This window comes from Ambystoma mexicanum, chromosome 1p (genome assembly GCF_040938575.1).
Source record: "Ambystoma mexicanum isolate Mex_15411 chromosome 1p, UKY_AmexF1_1, whole genome shotgun sequence".
In the NCBI taxonomy this organism is placed as follows: Eukaryota; Metazoa; Chordata; class Amphibia; order Caudata; family Ambystomatidae; genus Ambystoma; species Ambystoma mexicanum.
In genome coordinates, this window is record NC_090921.1 from 334,487,406 (window position 1) to 334,507,584 (window position 20,179).

At 49.9% G+C, this 20,179-nt stretch overlaps 1 protein-coding gene across 1 annotated transcript in view; it reads left to right on the plus strand.

Annotated features, from left to right (window-relative positions):
• Positions 1-19,809, plus strand: part of PLPP2 (phospholipid phosphatase 2) — a 138,868-nt gene extending 119,059 nt beyond the window's left edge. The window contains exons 2-6 of the mRNA XM_069648141.1: positions 407-558; positions 4,464-4,738; positions 6,657-6,714; positions 9,527-9,703; positions 16,928-19,809. Of these exons, the coding sequence (XP_069504242.1) occupies positions 407-558; positions 4,464-4,738; positions 6,657-6,714; positions 9,527-9,703; positions 16,928-17,056 (791 nt within the window). The 3' untranslated portion in view covers positions 17,057-19,809. The remainder of the gene's footprint in view (positions 1-406; positions 559-4,463; positions 4,739-6,656; positions 6,715-9,526; positions 9,704-16,927) is intronic.
• The last annotated feature ends 370 nt before the right edge of the window (positions 19,810-20,179 follow it).

The following is a 20,179-nucleotide window of genomic DNA, read 5'->3' on the forward strand; positions in this document are numbered from 1 at the left end:
GAGGTGGGTGTAAATTATGCTGAACTAGATATCGCCCTGTTAAAACATCCTACAATCCACAGACTGAGCATTACGGGGGCACGCTACTGTGTTATCACTGATACCAGATACTAGAATCAGAATTTAAGCATCAAAGTTGAAGGACCCCTGAGTATGTGATCATCTTTCCAGTGTGTGGGGAAAGTCGTCCGGCCAGCACCTGATTTGGATTGCATAATTTAATCTTGTGTATTCGTAAACAAGCTTGAGCAAATCAAATAGAATATGAGAGATAATTATATATGCGAAAGTAGATCCCAGATCTCATCTCTGCCATCAAACCCATACCCATACATCCTCCAGTCCATTGTGCAAGGCTGTGCCTCCAGTAACTGCTGTAATGCCTCCCCTTTTTTGTGTCTTGCAGCGGCCCTGCCATTCGCTATTCTGTGCTTGGTGAACTCTCCCTACAAGCGTGGCTTCTACTGCAGCGATGACAGCATCCAGTACCCGTACCGCGAGGACACCATCACCCACGCCATGATGGCTGGGGTCACCATCCCCAGCGTGGTCATCATAGTAAGTCCTGCTTTATCAATGCCTAATCGACCATCATTTTGGGTCCTTGTCCCCAGGGAAGGAATTGGAATGGAACAGGGCGGAGGCTGTAACATGCCCCTCCCATTGAGTTTCTCCTATGCCTCCTCAATGCTTCCTGTGGCCACAGGTTGCCAACCTACCTTGGTCCTTCCCTCCAGAGTTTTGGCACTTTACCTTGCTTTCTTCCGACCTGGCCAGGAAGGCCTTCGCAACCCTTTGTTTTTGTCTGGCACAGTGCCCACTGATCTCGCTACACCCTATCTGTCATGCATGTCTTCTTGCGATTGTACCAGTCAGTCCAGCGCAATGGAACTAGCGTGCACTGTCCTTATCCCCGATATTTGCGGAGGTTTCACACCTTCTCCCTCATTGATTTATCACTCTTCGTTCTTTCTTCTGTTTGTTTTGTCTCCTGCCAAGCTTCCGAGCCGCCTTCCTCATTGCTAAAAGTATTTCTGCATGCCCAAGTTATTTGTTGCTCCCTGCCTGAGTGTTCCCTATGTCAATGACTGTCTATTTTTTTCCCCTGGTGGGGACCATACCGCCTTATTCCTTTCTTTTGTCTTGCACCCATCCCACCCCCAGCTCCCTATTCTGGTTTGTGCAACTGTGCCCTACCTTCTGGTACCCTTCCTCTCAGGGGCCCTTTGCCCGGTATCAGGCAGTTTTGCTTCCTAGGGCCCACAGCATTTTAACCGCTTCTTCAATGTCTGCTTCTATTGGAGCACCATCTCATGATCCCATCATTTCTGATTCCTGGGCTAAAAGTGCCTATGGTTTGGTTCCGCAGCCTGCTAATTGACAAGCGAGGAAGACGGTGATGCATCCACTGGGTCCCATGCTACTGCCATATGCAAGGGTCAAGTACTAAAACAAATTAGGGGGACTCTTTAAAATACCAATTTACTGTCGCGTCACCAGAAATTACCATATCGAGGTGCCCACTGAAACAAATGGGGGGTGAGGGGGAGACTCCGTCCACCCATGTGTACCCTCGACTTGAGCCCTGGCCTATGGCCCAAGACCCAAGAAGAGGAGGGGGGGGGGCGTTTGTGCTTTTCCCTAGAGCTTGGCTGAGTCACGGGAGTCTCTCATGTGCTCTTTATGTCCTATGGGCTGGGAGGATAGCTCCTGGGCAATGTGTTTGTCATGGAAGCAAGACAAAGCATAGTGTCATGGGTTCCAATCCCGGATCCGCGCTTAGACGCTGGTGTCTGGCTTGAAAGATGATATAACATCTCTATTTTCTTTTAAATGAAAGTCTGACAATATGCGGTTCATCTAATGCCATATTTGTTCGTTCATATCAGGTGTATGTTCAGAAACTGAGATCCGTGCCTGAGCACCAATTCTTTCCTCGGGCAGAGCAGTATTGTTTGTTACGTTCACACCAAATAATCTGCCAACTGTCGACATGCAAATTATCCCAAAGATTAGGGAATAGAAAAAAGGGTGACATTTCCTACAAAGTGCCTGTACGTTTTGTGACACAGCAACGTGTTTGGGCATTTTGTAACATTGGCTCCCCAAGAAATGTAATATAGTCCTGCCTCTTTATGGCTTGTTTACCTGCTGCATCCCGCCTTGTCAGATGATACTGCTTTCCTGCATGACGAAACGTGCAAGCAGATATGGTGAGTCAATCTGTCTGTCCAGAAAATGCTGAAACATGGCAATAATCACTGAGCTTTGCTTCAAAACCAAGCCTCTGAAGAGAAATAAATTGGCATTTTGCCAAAAGGTGCCTGCAAGAAAAGCATGAGTCTTCTTCAGTGAACGTTTGCATAAACATTCTAAATGATTTGTTGACAATGTACCAGGCCATCAGGGCTCGTTTAAATACCTGAAGTTCATCTAATGCCATATTTGTTAGTTCAGATCAGCTGTATGTACAAAAACTATGACATCCGTGTCTGCGCACACATTTCTTTCCTCGGGCAGAGCGGTATTATTTGGGCACAACTGGTGCTTTCCCTCTCTCCTCAAGCACTCCCTTGTGCACTCCCTCCTCTTCTGCCAATCCTACCTGCCCGGCTAACTATTGCCTGATCTCCATCACTCCTTTCCTGGGCAAACTTCTGGAAAGGCTGGCCATCTCCCAGCTCACTCTGCACACTGAAACTGTTGGCTGTCTCTATGACCACCAGTCTGGCTTCAGAGCAGCAAGAGGCATGGAAACTGCTCTCCTAAACACCTGTGAAGATCTGCTCTCCAATCTCGACACCAGCACCCCTTCTGTCCCCATCCTCCTTGACTTTTTCTCTGCTTTCGACAAAGTCAATCACACCATCCTGATCAAACGACTGCATGAGAACCTGGGCATCACTGATCAGGCCCTGGAGTGGCTGACCTCTTTCCTCCTGGACTGACCCTCACAGGTCAACTTGAGTCCTTTCTCTCCACCACCTCTCTCTCCACATGTGGTGTTCCACAGGGCTCTAACCTCTCACCCTGCCCCTTCAATCTCTGTGTCCCCTCTGGCCCACCTTATCTCCAACTTCTGCCCTAACTTTCAGTGTTATGCTGATGACATGCAGCTCTATTTCCGGCTCGCTACAGCCTCCTCTCTTGCACATTCCAGACTTTCTATCTGTGAATCAGGATTGGTGCACCTCCAACGATCTCTGCCTTAATGCCAGCAGGACAGAGATCCTTCTCATCGGGGACCCTGCTCCCCCTTTTCCTCTCTCACTCTGGCTGCCGCCCATGGGCCCTCTTACTTCGCCTTCCGGTGAGGCAAAAAACCTTGGTGACATCTTCGACTCCACTCTGTCCTTCTTGCCTCACATCACAGACCTTTCCAAGAAGGCCCACTACAAGTTGCACCTCCTCAGAGGTACTCTTCCTTTTCTCACTTTCCCCCAGAAGCTTTCTCTCCAGAGCCCTGGTTCTCTCTAGGTTGGACTACCATAACAGCCTCTTTCTCAATCTGCCTTCCTCTACTCTCTGTCCTCTGCAACTAATCCAGAACAGGGCTGCAAGTCTTATCCTTGGCCTGAAGCCCAGGGACCATATCCTGCAGCCCTGAAATCTCTCCACTGACTCCTGGGTGGCTGCAAGGATCAAGTTTAAGATCATCTGCATCGTCCACAAGGCTTTCTGGGGCCGGGGCACGCACTACATTCAACGCTCTCTTCATAAATACCTTCCTTCTGAAGCCCTTCGCTCTTCTGCCTCCAACTCTCTGAGGGTCAGGCGCTTCTTCAGGCAGAGAGTTGGGGGCAGATCACTTTCCTCTGCAGGTACCTCCCTCTGGAACGGACTCCCTTCCTCTCTCAAATTTGCGCCGGACCACCTGAAGTTCCAGAAGCAGTTAAAAACCTTCCTTTTATCCTCTGCTTTCTCTCCCTCCCTCCCCAGCTGACCTTCCTGTCAGCTGCACCGACTGGTTGCTTGGTTACCCTCAGAGTCACACTGGGTACCTGGCTCGAGGTCTCCCCACACTGCCTCTGGGCCTCTCGCGCACTAGCGGCTCTAACTGTAACCTCTACAATCCCCCGTCTTGTTGAGCTTACCCAGAGCCGCGCTGTCTTGGCTGCACTTACTCAGAGCAATGCTGCCCTGATTGCACTTTCCCCTCCCCCGCCCCCTTGCACTACCCTTGTCCCCATCCCCTGCAATTTGCGTTACCGCACTTGCACGATCTGAATGACGCAAGGCCTAGTAAGATCGTTGTATTGTCCACCCTTTGTACCCTCCATTGTCTTGTCACGCTTAGAAACACGTCTACAGGAGCATAATAAATGACTTATCCTTTCATACCTATCAATACGGTATGTCCCTATTGAGCTCTCTGCGGCATGCTAGGTTTCGCTCCTTCTTATTTTCATGCCTTAACGTCTTTCATGTGCTGTGAGCTGAGATGTATGTGTTGGCTCTTGCAGATCACCACTGGGGAGGCCTACTTGGTGTATGCCAAGCGACTGCATTCCAAGTCGGAGTTCAACAATTACCTCGCCGCTGTGTACAAAGTGGTGGGCACCTTCCTTTTCGGGGCCTCAGCCAGCCAGTCCCTCACCGAGTTGGCCAAGTACATGATCGGCCGACCACGGCCCAACTTCTTGGCCGTCTGCAACCCCGACTGGTCCAAGGTCAACTGCACAGGGTACGTGTTGGAGGACGTGTGCACTGGAACCAAAGCAAATGTCACTGAATCTCGGTAAGTGCCATCACACTATTTCTGCCACTGTGGGAAAAAAACGCAGTACGGAAGATTCTTTTGTGCATTTAGGCGGCGGGGAGAGTTTGTACAATGCCAACTCTGTTATGGCTTCCGTGTGCAAAAGTGGTGTGGATGAATTCTCTATAGGATGCTTTCAATGCACCCCTTGGGGTTTCAAAATCCATTTTGACAAAACACATCCTAGTGGTAAAAATATTGCTTCGAGTTCAAGGCCTTATCAAGGGAGAAGCGGCTTGTTAAAAAGTGTTGTCTCATGAGTGGTAGCAAAGTAAAGGATTTAATAAAAAAGACTTTGTGTTGAAGGGGACACTGTGAATTGGGGCACACGCAGAGTTGGTAAAAGCAGTACACTAGAGGTGGCTACGGGCTGTAAGAAATTGTTGGTTATCGAATGTAAGTAACACTGTAGAAACTCCCAGGGGCGGCTTCCACAAGAGAAAGCATTGCTGCCTCTCTACCTCTATACCAGAAGTCTGCCTGTCTTGGGCGGTATTGAAGTTCTGAGCAGGAGCCGGGTTGTTGTGTGTGCATATTTTAGTGCGTGTACAGACCTGCCACACTTCACCTCCCGTACGTACATGAATTCTAGTTGTGTTTCAGAACAGGCGCCTCCAGACGTGCAGTCACTGAGATGAGGTTACTGCCTTCGGCTGGGAGTGTCTTTGTGCGCCAAAACGTGTGATGGGAGGGCGGCAGTGGGTTTAAAACGGCCCCTGTCAACACCTGCCATGAATGGACAGCTGTCCTAAGGCTGTTTTCTTGGTCCTGGTGCGGGATTTCGGGGAAAGTAAGATGAGTCTAACAAGGGAAGCATCACTTTTGTAGCAGGTCAGCAAGAACTCTGGGTGGAGTATGTTCTACACCCATCAGCAGTGCCTCTTTGGGTAGTTTAGTAACGCTGCACGAGGAATCTGGGGGCCAGGAAGTAGGCAGGACTACAGGCGGTGGAGTATCTGTGTAAGACCTACTGATTGTGGGAGGGATGGCTGCTTGACTACCCACCTGTGTGTATCCAAGGGGACGAGGAATCTGGGGGCCAGGAAGTAGGCAGGACTACAGGTGGTGGAGTAACTGTGTAAGGCCTACTGATTGTGGGAGAGATGGCTGCTTGACTACCCACCTGTGTGTATCCAAGGGGACGAGGAATCTGGGGGCCAGGAATAGGCATGACTACAGGCGGTGGAGTATCTGTGTAAGGCCTACTGATTGTGGGAAGGATGGCTGCTTGACTACCCACCTGTGTGTATCCAAGGGGTTTAAAGGAGTTGCCCTCTGGTGCAGAAGGTTGATGGCAGTCTAATTAGGGGAACGCCTGGCTGGAATATGGGAATTCTGCGAGTATGGTATACAAGGATAGGCAAGGCGATCGATTATTGACATGTCAATAATGCCTACTCTGGAACTCCTTACCTGTGCTTAGCTGTAATGTGTGTGGGAGTTGCACTGCAGGGAGGATGTGGAAGGGCGCCAGTAAACCCATCAACAGGACCTCTGGCTGTTGTCCGAGAATATTATGAGGAGTGTGCATAGAGTGGGAACTGGAACGGGTGATAATCCTGCGATTGCTATATTTGACTTGGGTCTTCTGACTGTGGGCAATGTGCCAGTAACGATGTACCTGTGAAGAATGAGGGTGTCCTGCAAGAAGAAGGCTGGTGGCGGTCGATCAGCAGCGGTGGCTGCTGGCAGTCCAAGCACACTGTAAAATGAGTGTTTAGTAGCACTCCACTCGTTCATTGATGTGTAATTCATGCTTCCTGGTGGTTGAGGATTCCCCGGTGTGCCTGTGTGTATCCTGAATGCATTTGACCTTTATATGAGAGGCTGGTGGCAGCAAGGTGGGGCGCGTACGTGTGGACATCTGTTGATGGAGATGTTGCTTCATTGTCTGCAGGTTGTCCTTCTACTCCGGTCACTCTTCCTTTGGGATGTACTGCATGTTGTTCCTGGCTGTGAGTAACCCTTCTTCTCTTTTTGCATGTTTTGTCTTGTTTTTGGGGTATATGTTTCCAACATGCCCTAAATGACATTCCCCATTCATCGATTATGGCTGACACACCAAGTTATTTTTAGAGTAGCCTCCTGTGTGAGGTTGGTTGTGTCTGCTCTTCAGAAGACAATCCTCAAAGCAATGGTCACAGAATGAGTGCATCAGTGTTGCAATGGTGGCCCCTGCACAGCAGTAGATTGGACATGGCGCTGTAGCAGATGAGTACCGGGATGGCTCTTAGCTTATGGCAGGGAGTTGGTCGCAATGATCAAGGGGCTACTCGTGATTACCACAGTGATGGTACCGGCTCCAGGCTCATGTGTCACGACAATGGGGAGCTCTAGTGATGCAGGGGGTGTTAGGAGTCTCATATAGCGCTAGCTCCTGCACCATCGTAGGTGGTTGACATGATTCTTCCTGAGCTCACACTGACGATTCCAGCGCCATTGCAGGGGGTTGGGCATGATGGTACCTGGTGTCCCAGTGCATCAGTTGAGTGATGGCTCCTCCGGCATAACCTGTGGTTGTACACAGTAGCCCTGCCCGGGGCAGATCTATTATTTATGTAATCCGACCCTGTTTGCAGCTAATAGATAAAACCCCGGTCCTACCCACTCCTAACCCCCCCGCCCCACCCATCGGCCTGGCCACCAGAAGACTGGCACTATAGTGAACCCTTGTGGCTCTGAGACCGGTTCTCTAGAAATGCGGTTCACTGAATAGCCAGTAGGGCTGGGTCACTGCTCCATGGGAGATGGGTGTCTATCCACTCTAGTATATGAACCAATTGCATAGTCTGATTGGATAGTTGGGGGTGAGGGGCTTTATTCTTTCGACAAGAATTGGTAATCCTAGGCCAGACCAGACCAGCATCTGTCCCAGTTGAGGGTGTGGGGTGATATATCAGTTTCTGATAACTCTATAGGCCTAAATGGGAGCCGGGAGAGTGTGCGGGGACAGTGGGCAGGGAATGGTGCATGTCCCCCATTCGAAAGAGAGCCGAAAAAGGGGTGCCCGCTCTTCCCTCTTCTGTTTCTGCTGGCAGTGGAACCCTTAGCGGCTGTGATCAGGGTGGACCCTGGGGTCAAGGGTTTTAAGTGGGTAGAGGAACGGGAGGATCGGGTGTCCATTTACGCGGACGATATCCTGGTGTACCTGAGGGAGCCCAGGGCTTCCGGCCCGATCGTGATGGACATAATAGAAGAATTTGGGGACTACAGCAGCCTCCACTTTAACTGGGGCAAGTCGGATCTACTGCTGGTGAAAGGGGGGATGGTAGCACTCCTGGTGAGGTGCCCCCTAAAGGTGGCTTATGGGACGGTCAAATATCTGGGGATTCACATTGGCTCGGACAAGCACAGTTTCCTTGGGCACAACCTCAGTCCTATTTTGGAGAGAGTCAAGGCAGACATTGGGCTGTCCTCCCATTCTCGCTCATGGGGTGTGCCCACCTGTTCTAGATGGTGACGCTACCCAGGGTGCTGTATGTTCTCCAGAATACCCCAGTAAAAATCCCCCCTGTGGGTGTTCCGTACCATTGAGGGCCTACAGAAGAAAGCAGTTTGAGGTACAAAGGTCCAGAGAATAGCTTTATGTACACTGACGAGGTCGGTGTGGGAGGGAGGACTGGGCTTTTTTCGACGTCAGAAAATATTATTGGGCATTCCTCCTAGTGGCTGTGAACGAGTGGCTCTACGAGAGCGGGTGAGGGCTACCATATCAAGCTGGAAAGACACATGATGGAGGACCTCTTTCCCCCCCTACCCCTGATATGTATGATTTATAGACAACCTCGGAGAGTCCAACTGCCGCAGCCCGGGACGACGCACAATAGAAGCATGGTCTTCAGCCATTAGCACAATGGAACGGAAGGAGGTAGCGACCTCGGAGGTGTATATTTAGGGTAACCGTGACCTGTGGGCAGTGGTAAACTTCTGCATAGAGCATACTACACCAGGGTTCGCCTACATCCCATGTAGGCGAACCCTGGTGTAGTATGCTCTATGCAGAAGTTGGGGCGAGCGGCGGACTCAAACTGTTAGAGATGTGGGACGACAGAGGGTACCTTCCTTCACACTATGTGGGGTTGCCCCGTCAGAGATGACGTTTCTGGGGTCTCAGTGAAGTCGGTGCCGGACTGCCCCAAACCGCCTGCTGCACGTGTGGGGTGACATAGACTTCTCCCGCTAGGAACAGTGTGTGGTTAAAAACAGCGCTGGTGGTGGCCAGGAAATGGGGAGGGGTTGGCAGCTTCAAGGATTGGACCTGGCATGAGGGAATGGATTACTGCTGCAATCTGGAGGCCCGTGTGTACAGACGCATGGGCTGTCCCCAGAAACATAACCACATCTGGGATAAATGGCTAGAGCAAAGTGAGGCGGAGTCCATCAGTGAGGCGGGAACACAGCATCGTCATGAGCTGTTGGGGTGAAATATATGGAAGGTGGCGGGAGATTGTGGGTACGGACTAGGATGCAACGGAGGGGGGGTGGAGGGATGCCCGTGAGCATGGACTGGGTTGTTTTTCTGTGCATTTCCATGAGTTGTTGTCTTCCTTTCTGTTCAGAAAACCTAATAAACATGGTTTATAAACATTTTAAAAAGTCTAATCTGTTTGAATGGTTCTGCTGAGGTGCCATTGTGATGTCCCTGCATATGGTGGGGGGAGGGTTAGTGGGAACGCGCTCACTCAGAGTGAGCTGGGATTTCTCATGAATGCCCCTGTCCTTCTCCAGTTATCAAGCCTGTAGTAACTCTCTTTTGTTTCCCCTCAGCTCTACGTACAGGCCCGGTTAGCGGGCAAGTGGGCAAGGCTGCTGCGTCCCACCATCCAGTTCTTCCTGGTGTCTTTCGCCATTTACGTTGGATACACACGGGTCTCCGACTTCAAGCACCACTGGAGTGATGTCCTTGTGGGGCTGGCACAGGGGGCCCTCGTGGCAGTGATTATAGTAAGTTTTTTTTTCTTTTTTTCTTTTACTTTATATTTAATTGCATTAGCAATTTTTACAAAACTCTTGATGCTCGTCTCTAAAGAGCCACATAATAGAAAATAACGAAACAACAAGCGCAGTTGTCACACAGTAATCGGCGAGAGTTTGCAAGGAGAGGTGTGCCACTGCCAGTCTCTTGTTAAGGTGACACACTGACGCCTTGATCTTAAGAATTGATCGCCAAAGAGGATCGTAGGGTGATCATTTCAAAAGCGCTTTCCAAGTGTTTTTCCAAGTCCCAGGCTTGGACTGATCCATAGGGCAACGCCTGAAGGGCCAGCCAGACGGGCCAGGGAGCACCACTTTTATCGGCCATTGTACAGGGATGCTGTTCCTTTTAAACACTCTTAAAGGACCAAAGTATTTTAAAATGCATCATTTCCACCAAATTGTTTCCCACAAAATATGCCCCATATACAGTAGTACGCATAGTACTCAGTTGGCCGTGACAAGTCATGAACTGCGATTCGTGAATGTGGCCCAATTTGGTCACCGGGATTCATTTTTCCCCAGTCTGATCCTGGCTTCCTCCTAGAAGCACCCACTCGTGGATCTATTAATTCCCTATATGGTTATATGGTGGGTTGATAGAAATAAAATAGACATTGGTAAGTTTGGCTAACCTCATTTTGGTAGTCAACCTAAAATAGATCTATAATAGCTTTAGGCACCTGCGATGGCGAGGCTGGCTTGTTAATGGCCTGCTTGCCCAAACCATTGGGGGCACGAGCAAAGCAAGGCCATAGGGCCATTTGCTGCCAAACGTGCACCCCCCCAACCCTCCTACCAGGTGCTTATCACAATTAGCACCCCGGGTCTTCCTCCAGGTTACTATAGTGTTTTGTTTTCAGAGGGAATCGGCGTGTGATCACAAGCAGCCCAGTTCCCATTGGTAAATAAAACAAGGCGGCCACAACGCAGTTTAGAAAGGGACGTGCGTCCCTTTTCTATGTTGCTGGTGTTAGGCCTCAACTAGACCCCCAAGAATGGACATGGGAACCATGTAGCTTTCTCAACCTTTCTTTATTCCTTCTCGTTACAACTTCCCTTTCTTCCCTTGGCACTCCTCTTCCTCCCTCCTCCTGCCTCCCTCTCCCAGTCCCTGCTCCTTAAAGGATCCCTTCTCCACCACAGCACCCCCTCTTGCTTATCATGGAAGTTCAGTGATCACATTTGCTCTATCAGAAATAAGGGTCTTGTTTTGGGTCGCTGGGGGTGCCCAGGTGACTCGCGGGTCTCCCATGACCTTTCCACGCTTCGTTTCTCGGCTCTTCCTCTTCTGCTGTTGTCTCCTCCATCAGTTCAGGCTCATGGAGATTTAACTTGCGGAAGAACGAGGCATTCCGGGTTATCTCACACCTGCATCCTGTTCTGCATCCTGTTCTGGCGTGTAGTCTTCTACTCGTGGGAGACGAGTGCAAGGTTTATACTTTATCATTAGTTCCAGTGGCGTCCATCCTTTTGCTTGGTGTTGTGTATTTCTGTAGCTCCTCAGCATTTGGCGTATTGCTTGGGGTAGCGACGTTTGATCGGCGGTTGCCTTTTATCGGGTTCGTTTAATGGTGGTCATGAACTGTTCCACCATCCCATTGGCCTTTGGCCATGACAGTGTGATTCTCTGATGGTGGAATCCTAGATGGGCAGTGAGTTTTCGAAAGTCTTGTCTTTGAAATGGTGTGCCGTTATCTGTCTTTACGGTGTTAGGGATTCCCCATTCACTGAATAGTTCATCGATCACTCCCGCTACTTCGTGGAATGCGATGGATTTTACATGTTTTATTAGGGGGAATCGGGAGTACTCCTCCATTAACACAAGTAGATGACCTCTTTCCCCTATTGGGCCAAAACCAAAGAAAATCCATGGCTATTCTTTGCCAGGGTCCATCTGGTAGTGGTACTATCTGTAGTGGGCATGGGGGACTCTTCACCACTGTCTTTTGTCACGGTCTACAGTTGGTCAAAGTGTCTTCAACAATTGCGTCCATGTACGGGAACCACACTTGGTTTTGCAGTATCTTCTTTGTGTTTGCGGCCCCCTCAGTGTCCCTCATGGTTTATGGTCATGAGTGCTTTCCTCAGGCATTTGTAGACCACTAGGCGGTTGCCTCGTAGCAGTATCCCTTGTTCCGTTGTGGCGAGTTCATTTTGTATTTTCGCCATCCTTTCCAGTTCTTTCTTGTCCACTTCCCTGTCCACAAATCTTTCTGTGCTGAGGTGTTGGCACTTGTTTGCATTGGTGAGTTTGCATTGGTGAGGCGGGCCGCCGCTTGTATAGTGGGGGCTGTCCTGCTTTTGGCAGCAATGCCTCTGTCGCGATAGCAGTGGGAAGAGCGTTGTGCGACAGGTAGGAATGTAGTCTTCTGCCTCCAGCATCATGGAGACCTCTGTTTTCCATTCTGGGTGTCTGGATAGATAGTCTGCAGGGTTGGCGTCTCCCCGGGGTTTGTGGACGATCAGGTGGTCCTACTCCTGGAGTCTGATGCCCCACCTTTCGATGCGTGGAGGCATTTTGGTTTTGGGGTTGCCAAACAAGGAGAGCAGTGCCTGGTGATCAGTGATGAGGGTGAATCTTCTGCCAATAACAAAGTGATTCAATTTCTCGTAGGCCCATACCACTGCTAGGCTCTCTCGCTCAGCTTGGGAATACACCTGCTCAGTGAGCAACTGGGCTCTGCTGACAAATGCAACGATTTCACACTTGTGGTGCCCACTGGGGTCTGTCTGGGCAAGTATGGCCCACAAGCCAAGAGGGCTGGCATCAGCTGTGAGTTCTGTCTCCCTTCCCGGGTTAAAGTAGGCATGGCGACGATTGTTGGCAAGTTCCTCTTTTATAGTGTGGAACGCTTCCTGGCAGCGCGTTCGAACGGGGAGTCTTTTTTTTGTTTTTTTGTTTATTTAAGGAGTTTTCAGAGTGGGTCTGTGAGCGTGTCATAGTTCGGCAGGTAGCTGGCGCAGTAGCCTGTAATCCCTAGGAATGATCGTAGGTCGGTGACTCCTGTGGGGGAGGTTAGGCCAAAGATGGCACTGATTTTGTCGGGTCGGCTGTGATGCCCTGGTCTGAAAATAAATGGTTAAAGAATCATAGGCTATGTTTGTTAATGGTGCACTTTGGTCCATTGAGGGTGACCCCCAGCCTTGTGTATGATGTCGCACTCCGCTTTCAGTGCACAGTCATGCTGGTCGTGATACCATAGACCAGAATGTCATCACTGCAGTTGAGAGCGTTGAGCACTGGGGATATCAGTCTGCAAATTATCTCTTGAAATATCTCATCAACCGAGGATATCCCAAAATTGAGCCGCTTGTGGCAGAACAGCCCTTTGTGCATTGCAAACGTGGTTATAGGTCTGGAGGCAGGTTCAATCACCAGCTTGTGGTACCCTTGGTTCAGGCCTAGTTTGGAGAAAAGAGTGGCCTGGTTGAGCCTCACTAGCATGACCTTAATGTTGGGTCCTGGGTGCCTCTCTTTGAATTGCAGTGTTCGGTATGAACATGTTTACGCTGAGGCGCAGGTGACAGTTCTCTTTTGGGATGAAAACTAGAGGGGACACCCATGGGGTGGGGCCGTTCACTCTCTCGATGTCATTGTCGAGGAGTAGTTGCAGTTTGTGCATGACTGGGGCCTGTAGGTGGAATCCGACCCTGCAAGGGTGTTGAGGCACCAGGTTGACTTTTGGGTCAATTTGGAGGGATATGACTGTGTCTTTTAAAATGCCCACCCCTTCGAATAGCTTAGGGAATAGGAATTTAAGTTCCTCAATGTTCATTTCTTGACAGGATATTGAGCGCAGGATCTGTGCCCCTGGCGGGAGGCCCTGGATGACTTCGGATTGGTCATACTGGATGTCGATCAAGGCCAGAGCCCTGGCACTCCAGTAGCTCAGAAGACATCATCCTGTTGTAGGGCTACGGATGATGTGAATGGTGGTGGGCACCCTTCGCCCTTTATGAAATGGGCCACATTGGAATTGTCCTTTCCATTGGAGTGGTTGGGCTGTGCCCCACTGGAATATGCGAGCTTGGGATGGACATAATGGGTAGGCGTCTTCTATGGTGTGGTGGAGGAACTCATTCATGACATTGACTGTTACTCCGGTGTCCACGATGAATTGGTTGCTTAGGCGGCTGATTTGGATGGCAATCTTCGGAACTGGGCTGTCGTCCAAGGTGTCGTTGATGAGTCTGACATATTCTTTGCTGTACCCGTCATGAGTGTAGTATTGGTCATCTGTTTGTTCTATCGCTCCATCTGATGTTGGGTTCTGCCCGTAGTATGGTGCTGGGTACGTGCTCACGTCAGGTCCTTGGTTGTGTACTTGGTTGAGGGCGTAGCCTGTCGGTGGGTTGGGCGAGTAGTTGTATGCATTTGAGTAATGCATTGGCTGGTCCATGTTGAGATCTTCCATCGCCCATATTGCTCCTATTTAGGCTGGAAATGTCAGCATGTTTCTGTCTTGGTTTGTTCTCGTGATGTCCCGGTCATGGTATCGTCTGGGTTCGGGGCCTCTCGGCTGCTCAAATCTCCTGACCGGCCTGACAGTGGGGCCAGTCTGTAGGCGGGATGCGTTGGGTATTTATTCCCTGCACATCACCTGAAAGTGGTTTTCCTGGCCACACCTCAAGCACATTTGACCTGTGGCCAGGCATTGACCTTGGTGAGGGAATTCAAATCTGCACCTATTACTTGTCTTCTCTGTGTCATTGGTGCATGCCTGAGTTGCGCGCATACCCGTGAGGTCCAGTGGCCATTGCTGCAATGGTGTCACCGTTCTTTGGGTTCTCCATGGCTGCCACTTGCACGTCAACTCGTTCATATACTCTGGCTAGGTCGATGATCTCTTGTAGTGAGAAGGGATTTTTTAGTAGGTGCTTTCTAAAGCGTGAGGAGGTGCATCCCTCAATTACCCTGAGTCTGATCGTTTTGTCGAGGTTGAAATTGGTGAAGTCACAGTAGGTGATTTTTCTCTGGAGTCTGATGATGAATTCCCCTATGGTCTTGTGCGGTAGTTGTACACATTGATTGAATGCATATCTCTCGTAGTCTATGTTGGGTAGTATGATTAGTTTCCTGTTGACAGCAGAAATTAGGCGTGTATAAGTAGTTTTCTCTTGCGCCGGGATTGTCTTTAGGATCCCCTTGATCTCCTTCCCAGCTAGGTTGGCAAAATGTCTTTTTTGTTGGGTGAGTCTTGGTCTCCTATGGCTCTCATAAAATCCTCGAATTCCTCTATCCATTCTTCCCACCTCTGTCCCTGGTCATGGTGTGGTTGTAGTGTGAATGGGTTGGGTCGCCTTAGGAAGGCCGCTCTGGAGGCCGGTCCTGTTCCGATGACGACCTGGGTCCCTGCTCCTAGTCATGCCTCATCTGTCATTTCTGAGGTTTATGGGTGTGCTTGCTTGCCCCTTGGGCAATATACTTTTGTGCAGTCTTTGCTTTCGGGCACATCTATGTAACTGTGCTTGCTCTGGGGTCTCTCACCCTTTCCTGTTCCTTGAACGTGATGGTGTTTGTGCAGGTGACTGTCCACACCCTGTCTCAAGTCAACTTCTCCTCAGTGGTCACTAAGTGGTGTGATGCAGAGTATTTTTTAAGTGTGTGCTTCTTTCTTTTGGTGTGTTACTTTATTATCATTTTTTTTTTTATTTGGATGATCGCTCCCTGGTGGTGTAGTGTATTGACCACGTGTGTTGCTACATCCGTACCTGAGTGCTTACGCTCTCCCTTTTGACTCTGGTGTGGGCTGTGTCCTCTGACTGCACACGCCGCTCTCATAGTGCGTTTCACCAACTCCTTTGAGGTGCACGCAGTGCACGTGTCCCTCTGCTTGCTTCCGCTGTTGTGCGCAGCTTACTGTTGTCCGTGCCGGGTCCTCCTCACCATCTTGCGGCTCTCCACTGGCTCATGCCAGTTACTCCTGCTCATGTCGGCTGTCTCCTGTGCCGGTCCTTCTGCGAGGCTCTCCACGCCCGCACTTCCTCCTGGATGGCTCTTTGCCATCCTCAACTTTCCTGCTGGGTACTCCTCACCCGCAGTTGCCCCCACACAGTCCTGTGTCCCGGCACCCGGTGGCATTGTCCAACAGCATGGGGACAGATCACTTCGTCGCCAATTGTTGGGCCCCAACTGGACTCCCAAGAATGTACACAGGAGCCATGTAGCTTTCTCGACCTTTCTTTATTCCTTCTCATAACAACTGCCCTCCCTTCCCTTGTACCCTCCCCTTCCTTCCTCCTCCCGCCTCTCTCTTCCGTGCCCCAGTCTCTTCTCCTTAAAGGAGCCCTCCTCCATTTTTCCACCACAACAGCTGGCAGCCTTCGTTTCAGGAACAGAGTGGCAGATGGGAGCCAGTAAGTGGATTAAGGGTTGGTGGAGGGCACGCGAGGGAGAGAGATTCACCCTGGGGAACAGGAGAGGAAAGGAAAGTAAAGGAGAGGGGAGGAGGTGGAGACAGAGGGGGGGGGGAGCGGGGACAGGCCCGAGGGGAAAACAACTAATATATATGGTATATATATGGTGTAACCCCGGGAGTGGCTCCGGAGGCTACAGAGGAATGTAGGCTTATACCCTAGGTGCAAGCCTGCGTACCTAGTCTCCGGATTGACAGCATATACATATGGATAGAGTGAGGGATGCGGTGGCACGGGTTGGGGGCAGGGTAGTATATGGGGGAGCCCCCAGAAAATAGAAGAAAAAAGTCAAACAACCAAAATTAGGTCGACCAAACTTGCACTTAAAAAATTGTTCGCACGATACCATATATAACCAATTGCAAGTGATGTTATCTCTCTGACAACAAAAATATAAGGGAAAAAACGTTGAAGAAAAAACGTTGGCTAGAATGACGTTACTAGGGGGGCAACCCCATGTTTCACTCTTTTCCCCATGCACGGTTTGGCCCTAAACGGAGTCTGGATTTGAATTAAGATCTCGTAAAGAATTGTAGCCACTCTTAGTTCATAGAGGCTCCTAACCTTAGTACGTGTAATTCCAATAGTGAGGTATTAGTTTTAGTTAAATTAATTTTGGTGAGCTTTACATTTTGTAAGCAAAGTTTCAGCAGGTTTTCCTTCTTTAAAATGACATCATCCACCTCCCCCTATGGTAGCACTTCACTGGCTTTGAGCTTTTCCCTCCCCCTTTTTTTCATCTGATTAAATCTATTGTCTTCTTGCCCCTTCCAGGTCAAGTACGTCTCCGATTTCTTCAAGGTGAGACCAACTCTCAAGTGCGAGGGGGACGCCATGGAGAGCAAGCCCAGTTTGCAGCTCAGCGACACGGACCAGAACCACTTTGGTTACCGAGCTCCCTGAAAAGTCCAAACCCTTCCTGGCAAACCAAGGAGACTTCAGGCAGTGCACTGCCACCGACCTGGCGCAACAGGCATTGACCATAGACTGAATTGTATGCACAGTTACTTTGTGAATGCTAGACACATTAACCAACTCACCAGTATCCAGAACCCAACTGGGCCCTCCAGCGCAGTCCATCTGTTGGGAGCTTTATGGCCACTGTGCACCAGACTCGGACTGAAATGGATTGATAACACTAGCCAGTGCCCTTAAGCTCAACTTGTGCCAAGATGAGGATCCGTGGATGGGTCTTTGCCAAGTGGGGCCAGTGCTGTTTCTTTGCACCCAGCAAAAATATTTTTTTAAAATTTTATTTCTAGGCTCTAGTCCAACCTACTCCATGAAATATGAGCAGGGCGCACATGCTTGCATGTTGCACTTGTATGCTATTTTGCAATCCGGAAAAGCCAGTTCGCCCAGCTCTGCACATGCTGCAAGGTCTGACGCAGCGTTACATAAAGTAGTTGTTTACCTGAATCCCGACGTACGCCACGATGGTTCTCCCGTTGCAGTGCGTGGCTGTCTTTTTGCACAGGCCTACCCCAGCCCTGCAGGGATCCCTTAACCCAGAAGCACTGCCCCAGGGCGGCTGTTCATCCCCCTTTCCTGCGGCCAGAACATTGCGGTCTGTCTTCTACCGCAGCCACTTGTTGTGCCCTCCAGTGTCTGGGTGGTTGTGTTGCGGTGCTATTTTTCCTCTGCACGCCATCTTAGAGGTAAGCAAAAAGTAGGGCGCTTACCAAAGTTCGCAGAGTCTGCACATTGCAGCCAAGGCGGCAAAGCCACGATCCCACACCATTAGAAGAGGTTTGAAAGTGGTGTCCCTGGCTGGCTGGCGCATGGTCTGTCCGTGGCGTAGAGGAACATGCAGTGAAACGCTGCAAAAGAAGGGTGGGGTGTTTGGGACTATTCTGTACACGTTTGGGAAAAGATATTGTTTGCCTTGAGAGGGTGGGCACTGTTTTCCGAGCAGCACCTGTGCCACTCGAGTGTGATGCACCATAGAGAGAACACTGGGGAGACGAGCATCTCTTGTTTTTCACGCGCGTTTGTGGGTTAAAGTGAAACTAGTTCCTTTTTGTCTCCTCTGCCACCAAGCATGCAGGACAGTCCCCCTCCCTAGCCCCTATGACGCCTCTGCTGGTAGTTTTATCATTATATTATGTGACAAAAATGACAACCGAATACTCGATGGGCATCAGCCGGAAACATTTAGTAGCCGAGAGTCACTGAAAATAATGCTTGTGTAGGGGAGGGAGAGAGACTTTAAATACAATCTCTGACTCTTCCCACATCCGGTTAGTTGACAGGTAGTAGGTGTGAGGGAGCGGGAAGGGAACTGTAAAAGGTGATCCCAAGCAGCAGCCCCATGACCTAAGGCGGACCCCCAGATCATAAAAAGGTGGTTTGTGACCTTTCACCTGGAAGCATTTCTGACACTAAACCCTGCTTAGTCCTGCGTTTGAAAGCCTGATTGGCCACAGCTGAGGTTTCATAGCCAATGTAAAATGGAGAGGAGGAAGGTTGAGTTGCAACAATATGGAGGGAATTAAAACAGTATGTGGGTTGGGTAATATAGATGTGCACAGATGAGCCCTTGAGGCCCCACACTTTCTCTTTCACCTTAATCCACCTGGATCTTATCACTTCAGCCGTGTGGAATTCTGGGAGTCGAACTTTTTTCTACATTCATTCCCTTGACCTTTGTCACTAGGTTAATTTTCTTTTGTTTTTTTGTGCTGATTACAATGGGGGCAGTTATTTCCTTCACCAACGGGTGCCAAGGAGCAGATACCGAGAACCCACACATTTTATGAAACTTGCCATTTAGTATACAGCAAACCTTCCTCATTTCTAGAGAAGACTCAGGCTAGTGGTCCATAGACGTCGACGCTGCTCGAAGCCCAGTGCTGGTGGCCGAAGATGGCCGCTCTGACTGCAAACTTCAAGACAGTTCAGTGGACACCACCGCAGCGGATCTACAGTGGACAGGTTTTTCAGTTTTAGAATGCATGCTGCCTACTTTCTGAGGGCTAACGGAACATTGCAGTACTCTACTTGCATCGGGCGGACAACCCTTCACAAGGATAGTTAGAATTCTTCTCATCGTATAAGAGTCCTGGACACCTCGCTGGCCACTGCAGTGCAGATTTCCTAGCACTGTAAAGTGGGGTGTGTTCTTCTGCAGATCGTGAATAGGATGTGCTCGGACAACTGAGGGGACCGGTAAGAGGATGGCTTCTGAAATGGGTGCTTGGTGCGCTCTACAATGTCCAAAGTAGCGAGTGGTTCCACGTGTGAACAAGCGAGGTGTGAGCCGATCACACATGGTGTATTGTGGTTAGGGAATTTCTCCATTTGCCCCCTCCACCAAATCTTTCAAGACTAGGAGCAGTGACACTTCAGGGGTCTCTTCCATGTGGCTGCCCATACAGGCTAAAACCATCGCTTCTTACCAATCGCAGGGTGGGAAGCCCCTTGCACCCCCTGCAGCAGTGCCTCACAATGTGGTTGGATGAGGAGATGAGAAGCTATGGTGGGCAGGAGGCCACGAAGTGGAATCCATTGGGTGTTACCACTTACACATGAAACGGACTGACGTCGATGGCTAAAATATGAGATGTTGTGATTTTGTAATTAAAAAAAACGTATCTGGTTGCTTATTTTTGGATACATACATAAAATTAATTTTTTCCATGTAGGAATCTTAAATATTCCGTGTGTCACATGTGGTTTCATTTTTTTTCCAGGCATGATATCTGCTGTTATAAATAAGGGATTTGGCATGCTTGATCCGAGAGGGCAGGAACCGCTGCGTGTGCATTCCTTTAATATTCCTGGCGCAGAAACTGCTCACTCAGGAATGAAAATGGATCGCCCCGGAGAGTCGTTCCCTGGAAAGGATTCCCATGGGGCTATTCCCACGGATGGAATCCCTGTTGCAAGAGCAACTCTGCACGACCACATGTTGGCCCTCTACTATGGCAGTACTAACCACTTACCTTGACCCCCCTCCCTGCCCTCCCACCCCCACGAAATCACCTCCCTAGCCCTAGTTTGTCACTGCCATCGAAGTAATTCTAT